The sequence below is a fragment of the Hemibagrus wyckioides genome, linkage group LG22 (genome assembly GCF_019097595.1).
Source record: "Hemibagrus wyckioides isolate EC202008001 linkage group LG22, SWU_Hwy_1.0, whole genome shotgun sequence".
NCBI lineage: Eukaryota > Metazoa > Chordata > Actinopteri > Siluriformes > Bagridae > Hemibagrus > Hemibagrus wyckioides.
In genome coordinates this window covers 22847199-22859698 of record NC_080731.1, presented here as the reverse complement: position 1 = coordinate 22859698, position 12500 = coordinate 22847199, and the positions used below count along the sequence as shown (strand labels likewise).

Below are 12500 nucleotides of genomic sequence, written 5' to 3'. Positions count from 1 at the left end.
TTACACCGTGTGGAGGTCACTGTGGATTACACCGTGTGGAGGTCACTGTGGATTACACCGTGTGGAGGTCACTGTGGATTACACCGTGTGGAGGTCACTGTGGATTACACCGTGTGGAGGTCACTGTGGATTACACCGTGTGGAGGTCACTGTGGATTACACCGTGTGGAGGTCACTGTAGATAAAACCGTGTGGAGGTCACTGTGGATTACACCGTGTGGAGGTCACTGTAGATAAAACCGTGTGGAGGTCACTGTGGATTACACCGTGTGGAGGTCACTGTGGATTACACCGTGTGGAGGTCACTGTGGATTACACCGTGTGGAGGTCACTGTGGATTACACCGTGTGGAGGTCACTGTGGATGAAACCGTGTGGAGGTCACTGTGGATGAAACCGTGTGGAGGTCACTGTGGATTACACCGTGTGGAGGTCACTGTGGATTACACCGTGTGGAGGTCACTGTGGATTACACCGTGTGGAGGTCACTGTGGATTACACCGTGTGGAGGTCACTGTGGATTACACCGTGTGGAGGTCACTGTGGATAAAACCGTGTGGAGGTCACTGTGGATGAACCCGTGTGGAGGTCACTGTGGATGAACCCGTGTGGAGGTCACTGTGGATGAAACCGTGTGGAGGTCACTGTGGATGAAACCGTGTGGAGGTCACTGTGGATGAAACCGTGTGGAGGTCACTGTGGATGAAACCGTGTGGAGGTCACTGTGGATGAAACCGTGTGGAGGTCACTGTGGATGAAACCGTGTGGAGGTCACTGTGGATGAAACCGTGTGGCGGTCACTGTGGATGAAACCGTGTGGAGGTCACTGTGGATGAAACCGTGTGGAGGTCACTGTGGATGAAACCGTGTGGAGGTCACTGTGGATGAAACCGTGTGGAGGTCACTTTGGATGAAACCGTGTGGAGGTCACTGTGGATTAAACCGTGTGGAGGTCACTGTGGATTACACCGTGTGGAGGTCACTGTGGATTACACCGTGTGGAGGTCACTGTGGATTACACCGTGTGGAGGTCACTGTGGATTACACCGTGTGGAGGTCACTGTGGATTAAACCGTGTGGAGGTCACTGTGGATGAAACCGTGTGGAGGTCACTGTGGATTAAACCGTGTGGAGGTCACTGTGGATTAAACCGTGTGGAGGTCACTGTGCTGGCCTTTAAATCCCACTGTTCATAATGTAATCTGAATTTGTGCTAATGTCATTTCTATTCTAAATGTTTATATTTCTGTAAAGATGTGTATGTTGATTGTTAAAAGCAGTTCACAATAAAACTGAAGTGAATTGAACTGAATATACCTGAGGTGAAGGAGAAGTCATGTTCTTGTTTGTATGATGAACGGAACATGGAGAACATGATGGAGAACATGATAGCGAACATGATGGAGAACATGATGGAGAACATGATGGAGAACATGATAGCGAACATGATGGAGAACATGATGGAGAACATGATGGAGAACATGATGGAGAACATAGAGAACATGATGGAGAACATGATGGAGAACATAGAGAACATGATGGAGAACATGATGGAGAACATAGAGAACATGATGGAGAACATGATGGAGAACATAGAGAACATGATGGAGAACATGATGGAGAACATAGAGAACATGATGGAGAACATGATGGAGAACACCTGCAGTTCTTCACCATGTATGTGTTTCCTTTTCTGGTTATTATGTCATCATACATGTTCATTCATGTTCCTGTTAAACCTGATGTGTGTGTGTGTGTGTGTGTGTGTGTGTCTCACTCCTCTGGATGGTAGTGTCCTGGTCCAGGTCCTTGCCCCACCTTCATCTCTGTCCGTTTCCCCGTCATTTGGCCAAAGTGGACTCCTTTATACTTTGGTTCTATCTGATATACCCACAGAGAGTTAAAAGACAAAACTTAACTTCACATACACACACACACATACGCGCACACATGTGCACACACACGCGCACACATGCGCACACACACACACACACACACAGACACACACACACACATACGCGCACACATGCGCACACACACACATACGCGCACACATGCGCGCACACACACACACACACACACAGACACACACACACACACACATGCGCACACACACAGACAGACACACACATGCACAGACACACACACACACCTGGGTGGGGCTGTAGTAGGCAGGGCCAAGGCTCTGGTCAGTTCTGGGTGGTTTCTGCATGTACAAATCCCCCTGCTCGTTCTCCTCATAACCAAAGGCCTGACTGGGAGACGGGATGGAGGGAGCAGAGTGGAACAACCACCTCACACACTGCTCTCACACACACACACACACACAATAACATTAGTGCAGGAAATGAACCACGGAACAGCTATAACACACACTGGACTGCACCTTAATGCCCCTGTCTGGGGTGGTAGGTAGGTGGCGCTTTTGCCCCCATGGCTGGATGATGTCATAGGTTCCTGGTCCTGGAATATTAGCATCTGCCTCCTCAAAACGCCTTGAGCGGTTCTGCAGAGAATGACCACCAGGAACAGGAGCCTGCAGAACCAGTGATGTCCAGGAGATGGCAGCAAAAGACACAACAACAATAAACATAGAAAAAAGAGACAAAATAAACAAAAACAAGAAAAAAAGAAATATTCATAGTAAAATAATCATTAATAAAAAAACATTTTTTACAGAAACTTCTTCTAAATCTCAGGCTCTTTACAAACGCCATAAATTTAACCTGCGAATGGAGCATGGTCACTAAGAGGGCATGGCTACAGTGGGGTTACTGTGTGGGTGGGGCTACTGTGTGGGCGGAGATAGAATAGGGGTGGATCTACATGTGGTGCAGTACCCAGGTAAGGACTCCATTATAGTGAGCCGGTCCAGGAGAACACTGGTCACTGTCTCCACTGTCAAACACTGAGGGCCTGGAGGAGAGAGACAGGAACGGAGCAAAGGACACTACAGAGAGACAGAGAGAGACCGAGAGAGAGAGAGAGAGAGAGACAGACAGAGAGAGAGAGAGAGAACTGAATTTGAAAAAACCTTTATTTACATCTTCTCAGTGAATAAATAGAGAAAAATGTCATTTAAAGGATGGGGTTAAAAGATAGATAGATAGATAGATAGATAGATAGATAGATAGATAGATAGATAGATAGATAGATAGATAATTAATTAATTAAGACAGTGTAATGTGCAAATTGCAGTTTTTCATCACAACACAACACAGGGCTCCTCTACAACACCAGGTTTTCTCAAACACAGACAGGTTCTTTGTTTTTTTATAGAACACAAAGTCAATCAGAATCCTGGACTTTATGAGTGCTGTAGTGACCATTACAACATTGCAACAGCCATTTTGTTCAACCTGGTGCTTTCGACTGATGTAAATGCCCATTTTCGCTTGCCCCAGAACAAAGTTTAAAAGCTGGCATCGAGCTCGTCTTTTGCGTGTGTACCTAAAACCAAGAATAAATACTTTTAGTGAAAACTTTTCGTTAAAAACACTAAAAATATTCTGTAAAACGGTAAAAAGAGACTGTAGTCTGGAACATTCTGTAAAAGCATGAAAGATAGTCTCTCTTTGATTACAGAAGGGACACGAGTGGCTGGCCTGGGGACAGAGAACAGAGATAAAAGCATTGACCGCAACAATACCATTTTCTCCATTGTAAATCCCCAGTTCTTTTCGGCAATGGTGGCTTATAGAGTGACCTCCACTCTGGACGCTCTTCCTCACTCAAACCGAGGACAGTGCGCCAGGGTGTGTCCACTCTCCCCCTGAGTGACCGCATATTAAAAGCTTTGACACATGCTTTATAAAACGTTTTCCCAGTCACATTAAAAAAGTTCATGTTTGTGATATTTTTACAGTCCAAAAAGTGACCAGTGCCTTCCTGTCCACGGTCCACAGACAGTGCAAGTTCAGGAAACGGGTCCTCTGAGTCGGGGCTTTCAGTTCCACTGGAGTAGTCCATGAGCAATTCCCTCTCCTCACGCGAGATGACCAGAGTCCACTTTCGCAGCAGCTGGCTCACCGCCCTCTTTGACCTCACGCCTAGCCGAGCAGCTACTCCATCAACGTTCTGTAGGTGAGGTCCAGCGACGTCCACCAGGTGTTTGAGGCTGGTGACACCAGACGCAAGGAGAGACTGCGACAGTGAAGAGTCCCCGACGTCCAGGCGTGCCCCGTATACCAGAGGCTCTTGAAGTAGCCAGTGAAGAGAGTCTGTGGCTGTGGTTCTTTGCACCCTAAAAAGTCTCCAGATTCTGAACAAGTTGTGATAAAAAGCAGGCAGTCTTGCAGTGTTCAGTCTCTCTGGATTCATTAAAAAGAGTGCCTTGTCCATTCTCATCTGCCCAAAAGATCTTAAAATGGCACTGGACACTTGTTTCCAGCTAAAAAACTTTGAGCCACATAAAAACTTCTGTAAAAACTGTAAACGAAAGGTTGCAGTTCTGCTCTGTAAATGTATAAGACCTTGCCCACCTTCCTCTTTGGGTAAGTATAAAATGCTGCGTGGCACCCAGTGCAACTTATCCCAAAAAAAGTCTAACAAAATCGACTGGATTTTCATTAAAAGGTCTGTAGGAGGGTCTATACAGGCTATTTTATGCCACAGAGACGATGCTACCAGATTGTTAATAGTTAGCGTTCGCCCCCTGTAAGACATTTTAGGCACCAGCCACTTCCACTTTTCTAGGCGACCAGTTACTTTTTCAATGACCCCTTCCCAGTTTCTCTGTGTGAACGAGTCATTACCCAGGTACACGCCCAGATACTTAAAGCCTTCGCTTTTCCAACTTAGGCCTCCGGGGAGTTTAGGTACCTCGCCTACCCACTGGCCGACTAAAACAGCCTCGCTCTTAGACCAGTTTATCTTTGCAGAGGAAACCGCTCCAAAGTCCTTGGACACCCTGTGTAACACGTCTATATCACTCTGACTGTCGACCAGTATTACAACGTCATCTGCGTAGGCCGACAGGCGGATAGCGTTCGGGCAGTCAGGGATTAAGACACCTTTCAGCTTAGCTCTTAGCGTATTCAGAAAGGGTTCAATGGCCAGAGTGTAAAGCATCCCTGAGAGAGAGCAGCCCTGCCTTACCCCCCTACACACCTTAAACGGAGCACATAAGCCACCATTGAGTTTCAGTACACTTTCTATGTCACAGTATAGAATTTGTACTTTGGAAATAAAATCTGAGCTAAAACCAAAAGCATTAAGGGTTTTCCAAAGGAAGTTGTGTTCAACTCGATCGAAGGCTTTCTCTTGGTCTATGGAAATGAAACCCATATTCAGCCCAAAAAGTTTGGAGACATTGAAAATGTCTCAAACTAATGAGATGTTGTCAAATATGGACCTCCCGGGTATGCAGTAGGTCTGATCTGCGTTTAAAACCTCTTCCAGAACACTTCCCAGTCTTGTAGCTAAAACTTTAGACAGCATCTTGTAATCACTACAAAGCAATGAAACAGGTCTCCAGTTCTTTATGTCTGTCAGGTCCCCTTTTTTGGGTAAAAGAGTGAGGACTGCTCTCCTACAACTTAATGGTAGCAGTCCTCTTGTCAAGCTGTCGTTCAAAACCTCAAGTAAGTCATCCCTTAAAACATGCCAGAAAGACTTATAAAACTCTGACGGAAGCCCGTCTATGCCAGGCGCTCTGCCACACTCCATACTCATTAATGCTTTGTGCAGCTCTGCTGGTGTTATATCTGCACTCAGCTCTGTATTGGAGTCATGTGACACTCGGGGCAGGTCTTCTAAAAAGCTCTGTTCTGTGGTGTGTTCTCTGTACTCACATTGATAGAGTTTTTCATAAAAACTAACCGCCCTTTTCCTAATGTCAGCTGTATCAGATAAAAGGTGTCCAGACTCAGAGCGCAGGCTGTGAATAAAACGTTTTTGTCCGTTCTTTTTTTCAAGGCTAAAAAACAACTTTGAGGGGGCGTCCATCTGGTTTGCGTTCTGGAATCGTGACCTTATTAATGCACCTTGTGCTTTAAACTCAAGGAGGTCCGATAACTTTTTCTTTTTGACTGTGAGGGTCTGAATATGGTTCTGGTTCTCTGTGGACTGTGCTAACAACTGAAGTTCTGTTATCTCATCTTCTAGTTGTTTCATAGACCGAGCCAAATCCCTTGTGACATTATAAGTGTACTGTTGACACAACTGTTTTATTTGAGCTTTCCCAAAATCCCACCAATGTTGCAGAGAAATAAAAGCACTTTTTTCTTTCCTAAAATTTCTCCAGAAAAAAGTAAAAATCTCTATAAAATGCTGGTCATTCAGTAAAACTGTGTTAAAATGCCAGTAAGAACTCTTCGGTTTAATACAATTTAAAACTGAAACACATAAAACCAAGCTGTGGTCTGAAAAACCAACCGGACTAATAACACAGCTTTTTATGGTGTTCATGTGATGCTTTGGAACATAAAACCTAACCTTGCTAATGATACCTTTCCATCAGCAGCATGAGCCCAGGTGTACTGTTTTTGAGTTTTATTCATATTTCTCCAAACATCACTTAACTCGTGTTTTTCAACAGTGTGTAGGAGTCTTCTTCTTGAAGGCATGTGTGGCTCTATATGGTTGCGGTCACTGTTTTCTAAAGTACAGTTAAAATCACCACCAACAAATAAAAACTCCTCTGCGTCACAAGTTTCTAAAATGTTGCATAATTGATCTAAAAAAGCTATTCTTTCCACTGGGGAAGCCGGGGCATACACACAGATAAAAACCATAACATGGTTCTCTAAAAGAGCTCTGACTTTTAACAGTCTGCCAGCTACTATCTCTTCCACGCTGTAAGAGATAGGTTTAAAAGTCTTTGAAAACAAAACAGCTACTCCTCCACTAACAGAGGTATTGTGGCTTAAAAACAAGGGGCCAGCCCACTCCTGTGTCCAATCTACTACGTTTTTAGCGTCACTATGGGTTTCCTGTGCAAGTAATATGTCTATTCTTTTTTGTGTCACTAGTTCATAAAGTTCTGCTCTCTTCCTGCAGTCTCTAGCACCGTTAACATTCAGGGATGCGATGTGAATGTCCTGCATGAGCACACAGAAAAGAATAAGCACAGGAAAGGGCGTCTGCGGTCTGTGAGGACCGAGAGAACTATGACGTGTCATCATCATCATTACTTAACAGGGTGTTGATTTTAGTGACAATCTTCTTTAACCTGTAGCTCTTTGTCCTCAAAACACCCTTCACCCATAAGACGCTTTATGGCAATGTGCAGTTTGTTCAGGTCTGGAAAGTATTTGTTGATCTGTACCATTTTCATGTTCTTTGTGATCTTAAGAAAGTGTTTAATTTCACTCGCGTTGTACTTTTTACCGACCCAGTGACCCTCAGTGGTGACACAGACAGTGAGGTCAGGAGAGGGCTCTTCACCGTCCAGCTCACTAATACTTTCTGCCTGCTTCTTTTCTGCTTTTTTCGCAGCTTTCACAGTTTTGTCATTGTCTCTTGTCTTTCTTTTTACGGGTGTTTTGAGAACGGTCAGCTCAGTTTCCATCATCGCTTCGTCTGCATTTTCCGGTAAGACAACAACATTATTCTCAGTAACACTGTCCTGACTAATCATCAGTCCAACATCAGTTTCAGTTTCTATTTCTATATGCGGCTCAGGTGAGGCCTGCTCAGCCTGAGCAGTGGGAACAGTGGTATCAGTGTTACTCACCCCATCACTGGGTACTGGGTCGATCTCAGTGTTTAGGTTCTGAGGTCTCTGGTACTCCCGGCGTAGCGCTCACCGAACCCGCATGGGAAACGCCCGCTCCATCCGTGACCGGAGAGTCCGCCTCGACCACTCCGTCATTCTGATCAGCTCGATCCAACCCGTCACTGCCCCGAACCGACACCTCGCTCACATCAGAGGGGACTGTACCGCTGTCTGCGCCCTGGGGACAATCACGCACTAGATGCCCAGTTTTTCCGCAGCCGAAACACCTCATGGACACGGTGGACACATAGATAACATAATCAAACCCGTCGATTTTGAATGTTAGCGTGCGCTCGAGTTCAGTGCTGTTATCATTGAGGATCATGTAGGTGAACCTCCTGAACGAGCGCACGTGTTTCGCCAGGTCTGATTTGCTACCTATGTTCATTTTCCTTATCAGAGAGACGAGCTTACCGAAAATGGAGAGCTGTCTTTCCAGTGTTTCATTAGAAATAAACGGGGGCACGTTGGACAGCGTGACTTTTTTTGCAGGTGTTGCGAGGGAGAACACATCAGTGAGTGAACCCCTGAGTATAATTCCCTTCTGGGCCAACAGCACTGCGTTCTCCACCGTGTTGACAAACATCACCACCGCGCTGTTCATCCTGGACGCCACCTCCCCTGCGGCCAGGCAGCACTCCTCCACCTCCGCCCCGGTAACCACTCCCCCACCCCCGCCCCGGTCACCACTCCTCCACCCCCGCCCCGGTCACCACTCTAACGCCATGGCTGCGCGTCAGGTTATCGAGGGGGTCTCTACCCTGGGCCGCCATGCTCTCCAGCGGGAAAGCTGGTGCTGACGGCCAGAAAACTGCTCTGATTAAACAGAGAGTTTAGATGGTATGAAAAAAAAAAGTGAATTGTTCAAAAAAAATTGGTCAAAAAAAAAAAAAAAAAAAAAATATATATATATATATATATATATATATATATATATATATATATGTATATATATATATATATATATATAGATAGATAGAGAGATAGATAGATAGATAGATAGATAGATAGATAGATAGATAGATAGATAGATAGATAGATAGATTGATAAATCAAGAAGTTATTAAACGTTAAGCAATGAGAAACGTATCAACCACGCTCACACTCAACGCACTCCGCCCACTCCCAGCATGCACTCAGAGAGAGACAGACAGAGAGACTTTTTTTTTACTTTTTACGCATCTTTATTTACACAAGTCACATATATGTCACAGTGACTCAATAAATAAATAAATAAATACGTATTAAAATAATGTCAATAAATTATTTTAAACATGAGTGATTAGTTTAGTTCTGCTGCAAAGTTAATTTTTCCTTCTGCTACAGAGCACAAAGCATTCTCCCAACACCACACACATCTAAACACATCCAGATCATTCATACTTTTATAAAAATTAAAATCAATTAAAACTCTTTATTTCATCAGCCTTTTCAGAATTCTTATGGCTTCACAGTCAGTGTTCTGTGTTATTTGGTTTTTCCGGCTCAGGTATATCACCATTTTTCCCTGACCAGATATAAAATTGATTATTTGGCACCTGAGGCGGTGTTTCCTGACAAACTTAAAACCAGAAATAAAACACTGAAAAGTAAAAACAACATTAAAAGACCTTAAAATGCTCCGTAAAAACACAAACAGTGACTGTAACCTGGAGCAGTGAATAAAGCATGAAAAACTGTTTCTCTCTGTGAACAAAAAGGACAATCATGTGCAATATCAGGGTTTAAAACAGAAATAAAAGAGTTCACAGAGATAATACAGTGTAAAATCCTCCATTTTTTAGTTAACGGTGGTTTATACAGTGCGTCCACTCCGGTTTAAAATCATCAGTAAAACCATGTACACTTCTCCATGGGGTGTCCACCCTCCCACTCAGCTTCTTCTTGTTTAAAACCCTTACACACGCTCTGTAGAGCAGCTTCCCCGACACTGACCCAAAGTCCATCTCCCCTTCACCCCGGCACTCCAGGAGGGGGCCTGCACACCCGTCAAGGGCAGGAGCGATGTTCAGCTGGGGAAAGGGTTCGTCCTCTGTAGGACCAGTCTCTGTGTGTGAATAGTCCATTAGCTGAACACGCTCCTCTGATGTCAATGCAGATTTCCAGCGGTGTAGGAGCTGATTGACAACACGCAGGGACCGCAGTCCCATACACACTGCCCGGTCCTCTGCCCTTGACAAGTCCGACCCCATGATGTTCACAAGCTCCCGGAGTGTTATAATCCCTGAGGAGATGAGAGTTCTGGACAGTGCAGGGACGGTCACACTGGAGATGTCCAGTCTCCCGCCGTACACCAGAGGCTCCTCCAGCAGCCAGTGTAGCATTCTACAGCCCTTGTTCTGTTTCTTAAAAACGTTCCAGATTTTAAAAATTCCACGGTAAAAGTCTGGTAATCCAGAAATGTCCAGCATATTTGTGTCCATTAAAAACAACGCTCTGTCCAGCCCCAGTCCTTGAACTGTGTGTAATAATCCACTGGCTGCTGCTCTCCATACTAAGTCTCTGGGTCCAGTGAGGAGCCTCTGGATGAACTGGAGGCGGAAGGCTGCGGCTCTGCTGGACAGCTGGACCAGCTCCTGTCCTCCTTCTCCTTTGGGCAGGTGGAGAACACTCTGTGGAATCCAGTGTAGACCTTCCTAGAAGAAGTCCACCAGCAGGGCCCGGATGTTCGCTAGCAGGTTCGGCGGCGGATCCACGCATGCCAGTTTGTGCCAGAGGGAGGTTGGTGAGGTTGTTGATGACCAGCGTTCGCCCCCTGTAGGACATCTTTGGGACCAGCCGCTTCCACCTGCAGAGTCTGCCCTTCACGTGCTCTACAGAACCTTCCCAATTTTTATTTAAAAACTCATTGTTCCCCAGGTAGACACCCAAGTATTTAAAACCACCTCTTTTCCACACTAAGCCTCCTGGTAGTGATGGTTGCCCACCTCCCCACTCCCCAATTAAAATGGCTTCACTTTTAGCCCAGTTAACCTTTGCAGAGGATAAAATATGAAAGTCATTTAAAATATCAGTTAAAACATTGACATCATTCTGTGTGTTTATCATCACTACCAGATCATCTGCATAGCTAGAGAGTACAACATTCCAGGGAGGGAACAGCCCTGCCTGATCCCTCTGTACACTCTAAAAGGAGCACATAAACCACCGTTAACCTTCAGTACACTCTCAATGTCACTGTACAACACCCTGATCATGGCTATAAAACCTGGGTTGAACCCGAAGGCTTCCAGCACCTTCCACAAATATTCATGTTCAACCAGGTCAAAAGCCTTTTCCTGATCTAGAGAAATCAGACCAGTATTTAAGCCCAATAGCCTGGAGACGTCCAAAATGTCACGAATTAGATACACATTATCGAATATGGACCTATCAGGCACACAGTATGTCTGGTCCTAGTGAATGAGCTGCTCCATTACCTTAGTCAGTCTCGAGGCTAATGCTTTTGAGAGCAGCTTGCAGTCAGTGCACAGTAGTGAGACCGGGTGCCAGTTTTTCAGGTGGGTCAGGTCTCCCTTCTTCGGTAGCAGGGTCAGGACGGCCCTCCTGCAGCTCAATGGGAGTTCACCTCTCCGTACGCTGTCCCGTAGGACATCCAGCACGTCCTGCCCTATGACGGCCCAGAATGCTTTGTAGAACTCGCAAAGGAGACCGTCTATACCTGACGCCCGTCCATTCTCCATCCCCTGGAGAGCCTCATGAACCTCCTCCAGCGTCAGCTCCCTGTCCAGCTCTCTGGCCGCTTGCTCAGAGTGCTTTGGCAGGTCCATGAGGAAGCTGTCCTCCACCGCTTGTGCCCCTGACCACTCACTGCTGTACAGCTTCGAGTAGAAGCTTACTGTCTGCTGGTGAATTTCAGTGGGCTCAGATAAGAGATCCCCTGATTCTGTTCACACAGCATGTATAAATCTTTTCTGTCCATTCTTTTGCTCTAAACTGAAAAAGAACTTTGAAGGAGCATCCATCTCAGCTGCGCTTTTAAAGCGTGAGCGGACCAGCGCCCCCTGTGCTGTAATGTCTAACAGGTCGTTCATTTTGGATTTTTTACGTTTGAGGGCTTCAATATGCCCTCGATTTCCAGTGGCCTCCAAACGCTGGAGTTCCACTATTTCTATCTCCAGAGCTTTCAGAGATCTAACAATGTCTCTTGTGACATTGAGAGTGTACTGTTGACAGAATTCTTTGACTTGTGCTTTTGTCACATCCCACCACAGCTGAAGTGAACTAAAAGCTGCCTTCTCATGTTTAAAACAATTCCATAAATAAGTAAAAGACTCTCTAAAATTAGCGTCTTCTAAAAGAGCAGTGTTAAAATGCCAGTAGGCACTCCTAGGTTTAACCTTCTCTTTAGTAATAGTACACTGTACCATGCTGTGGTCAGAGATACCTACTGGAACAATAAAACACTTTGTGAAAAATGTCAGCTGGTGTTTAAAACCATAAAAACGATCTAGTCTCGCCAGGGAGAGTGTGTTATCTATGGCATGGGCCCACGTGTACTGTCTCTTGTTCTTATGAAAAGTTCTCCATATGTCGCTCAACTCGTGGGCCTCCACCATCTCCCACAGACGCTTACGGGAAGCCATGTGAGGTTCTGTGTGGTTCCGATCTAAATTATCTGTAGTACAGTTAAAATCACCACCCAGAATTAAAATCTCTGCAGTGTTGCAGTCAGCAATGACATTGTTCAGAGTATCTAAAAACGTCATCCTCTCCACTGCACTGGTGGGAGTGTACACACAAATAAAAACTAAAACCTCATTCTCATAAAAAGTTTTCACTTT

General features: G+C 45.3%; 1 protein-coding gene across 2 annotated transcripts in view; it reads right to left on the bottom strand.

The window, feature by feature from the left end:
* The window catches only part of stpg2 (sperm-tail PG-rich repeat containing 2), a 56262-nt gene that overhangs the window by 31413 nt on the left and 12349 nt on the right, over positions 1-12500 (bottom strand). For both annotated transcript variants that reach the window (XM_058375527.1, XM_058375526.1), the window contains exons 2-5: positions 2840-2949; positions 2386-2535; positions 2152-2301; positions 1777-1880 (exon numbers count right to left, since the gene is read on the bottom strand). In XM_058375527.1, coding sequence (XP_058231510.1) covers positions 1777-1880; positions 2152-2301; positions 2386-2535; positions 2840-2949 — 514 coding nt within the window. The remainder of the gene's footprint in view (positions 1-1776; positions 1881-2151; positions 2302-2385; positions 2536-2839; positions 2950-12500) is intronic.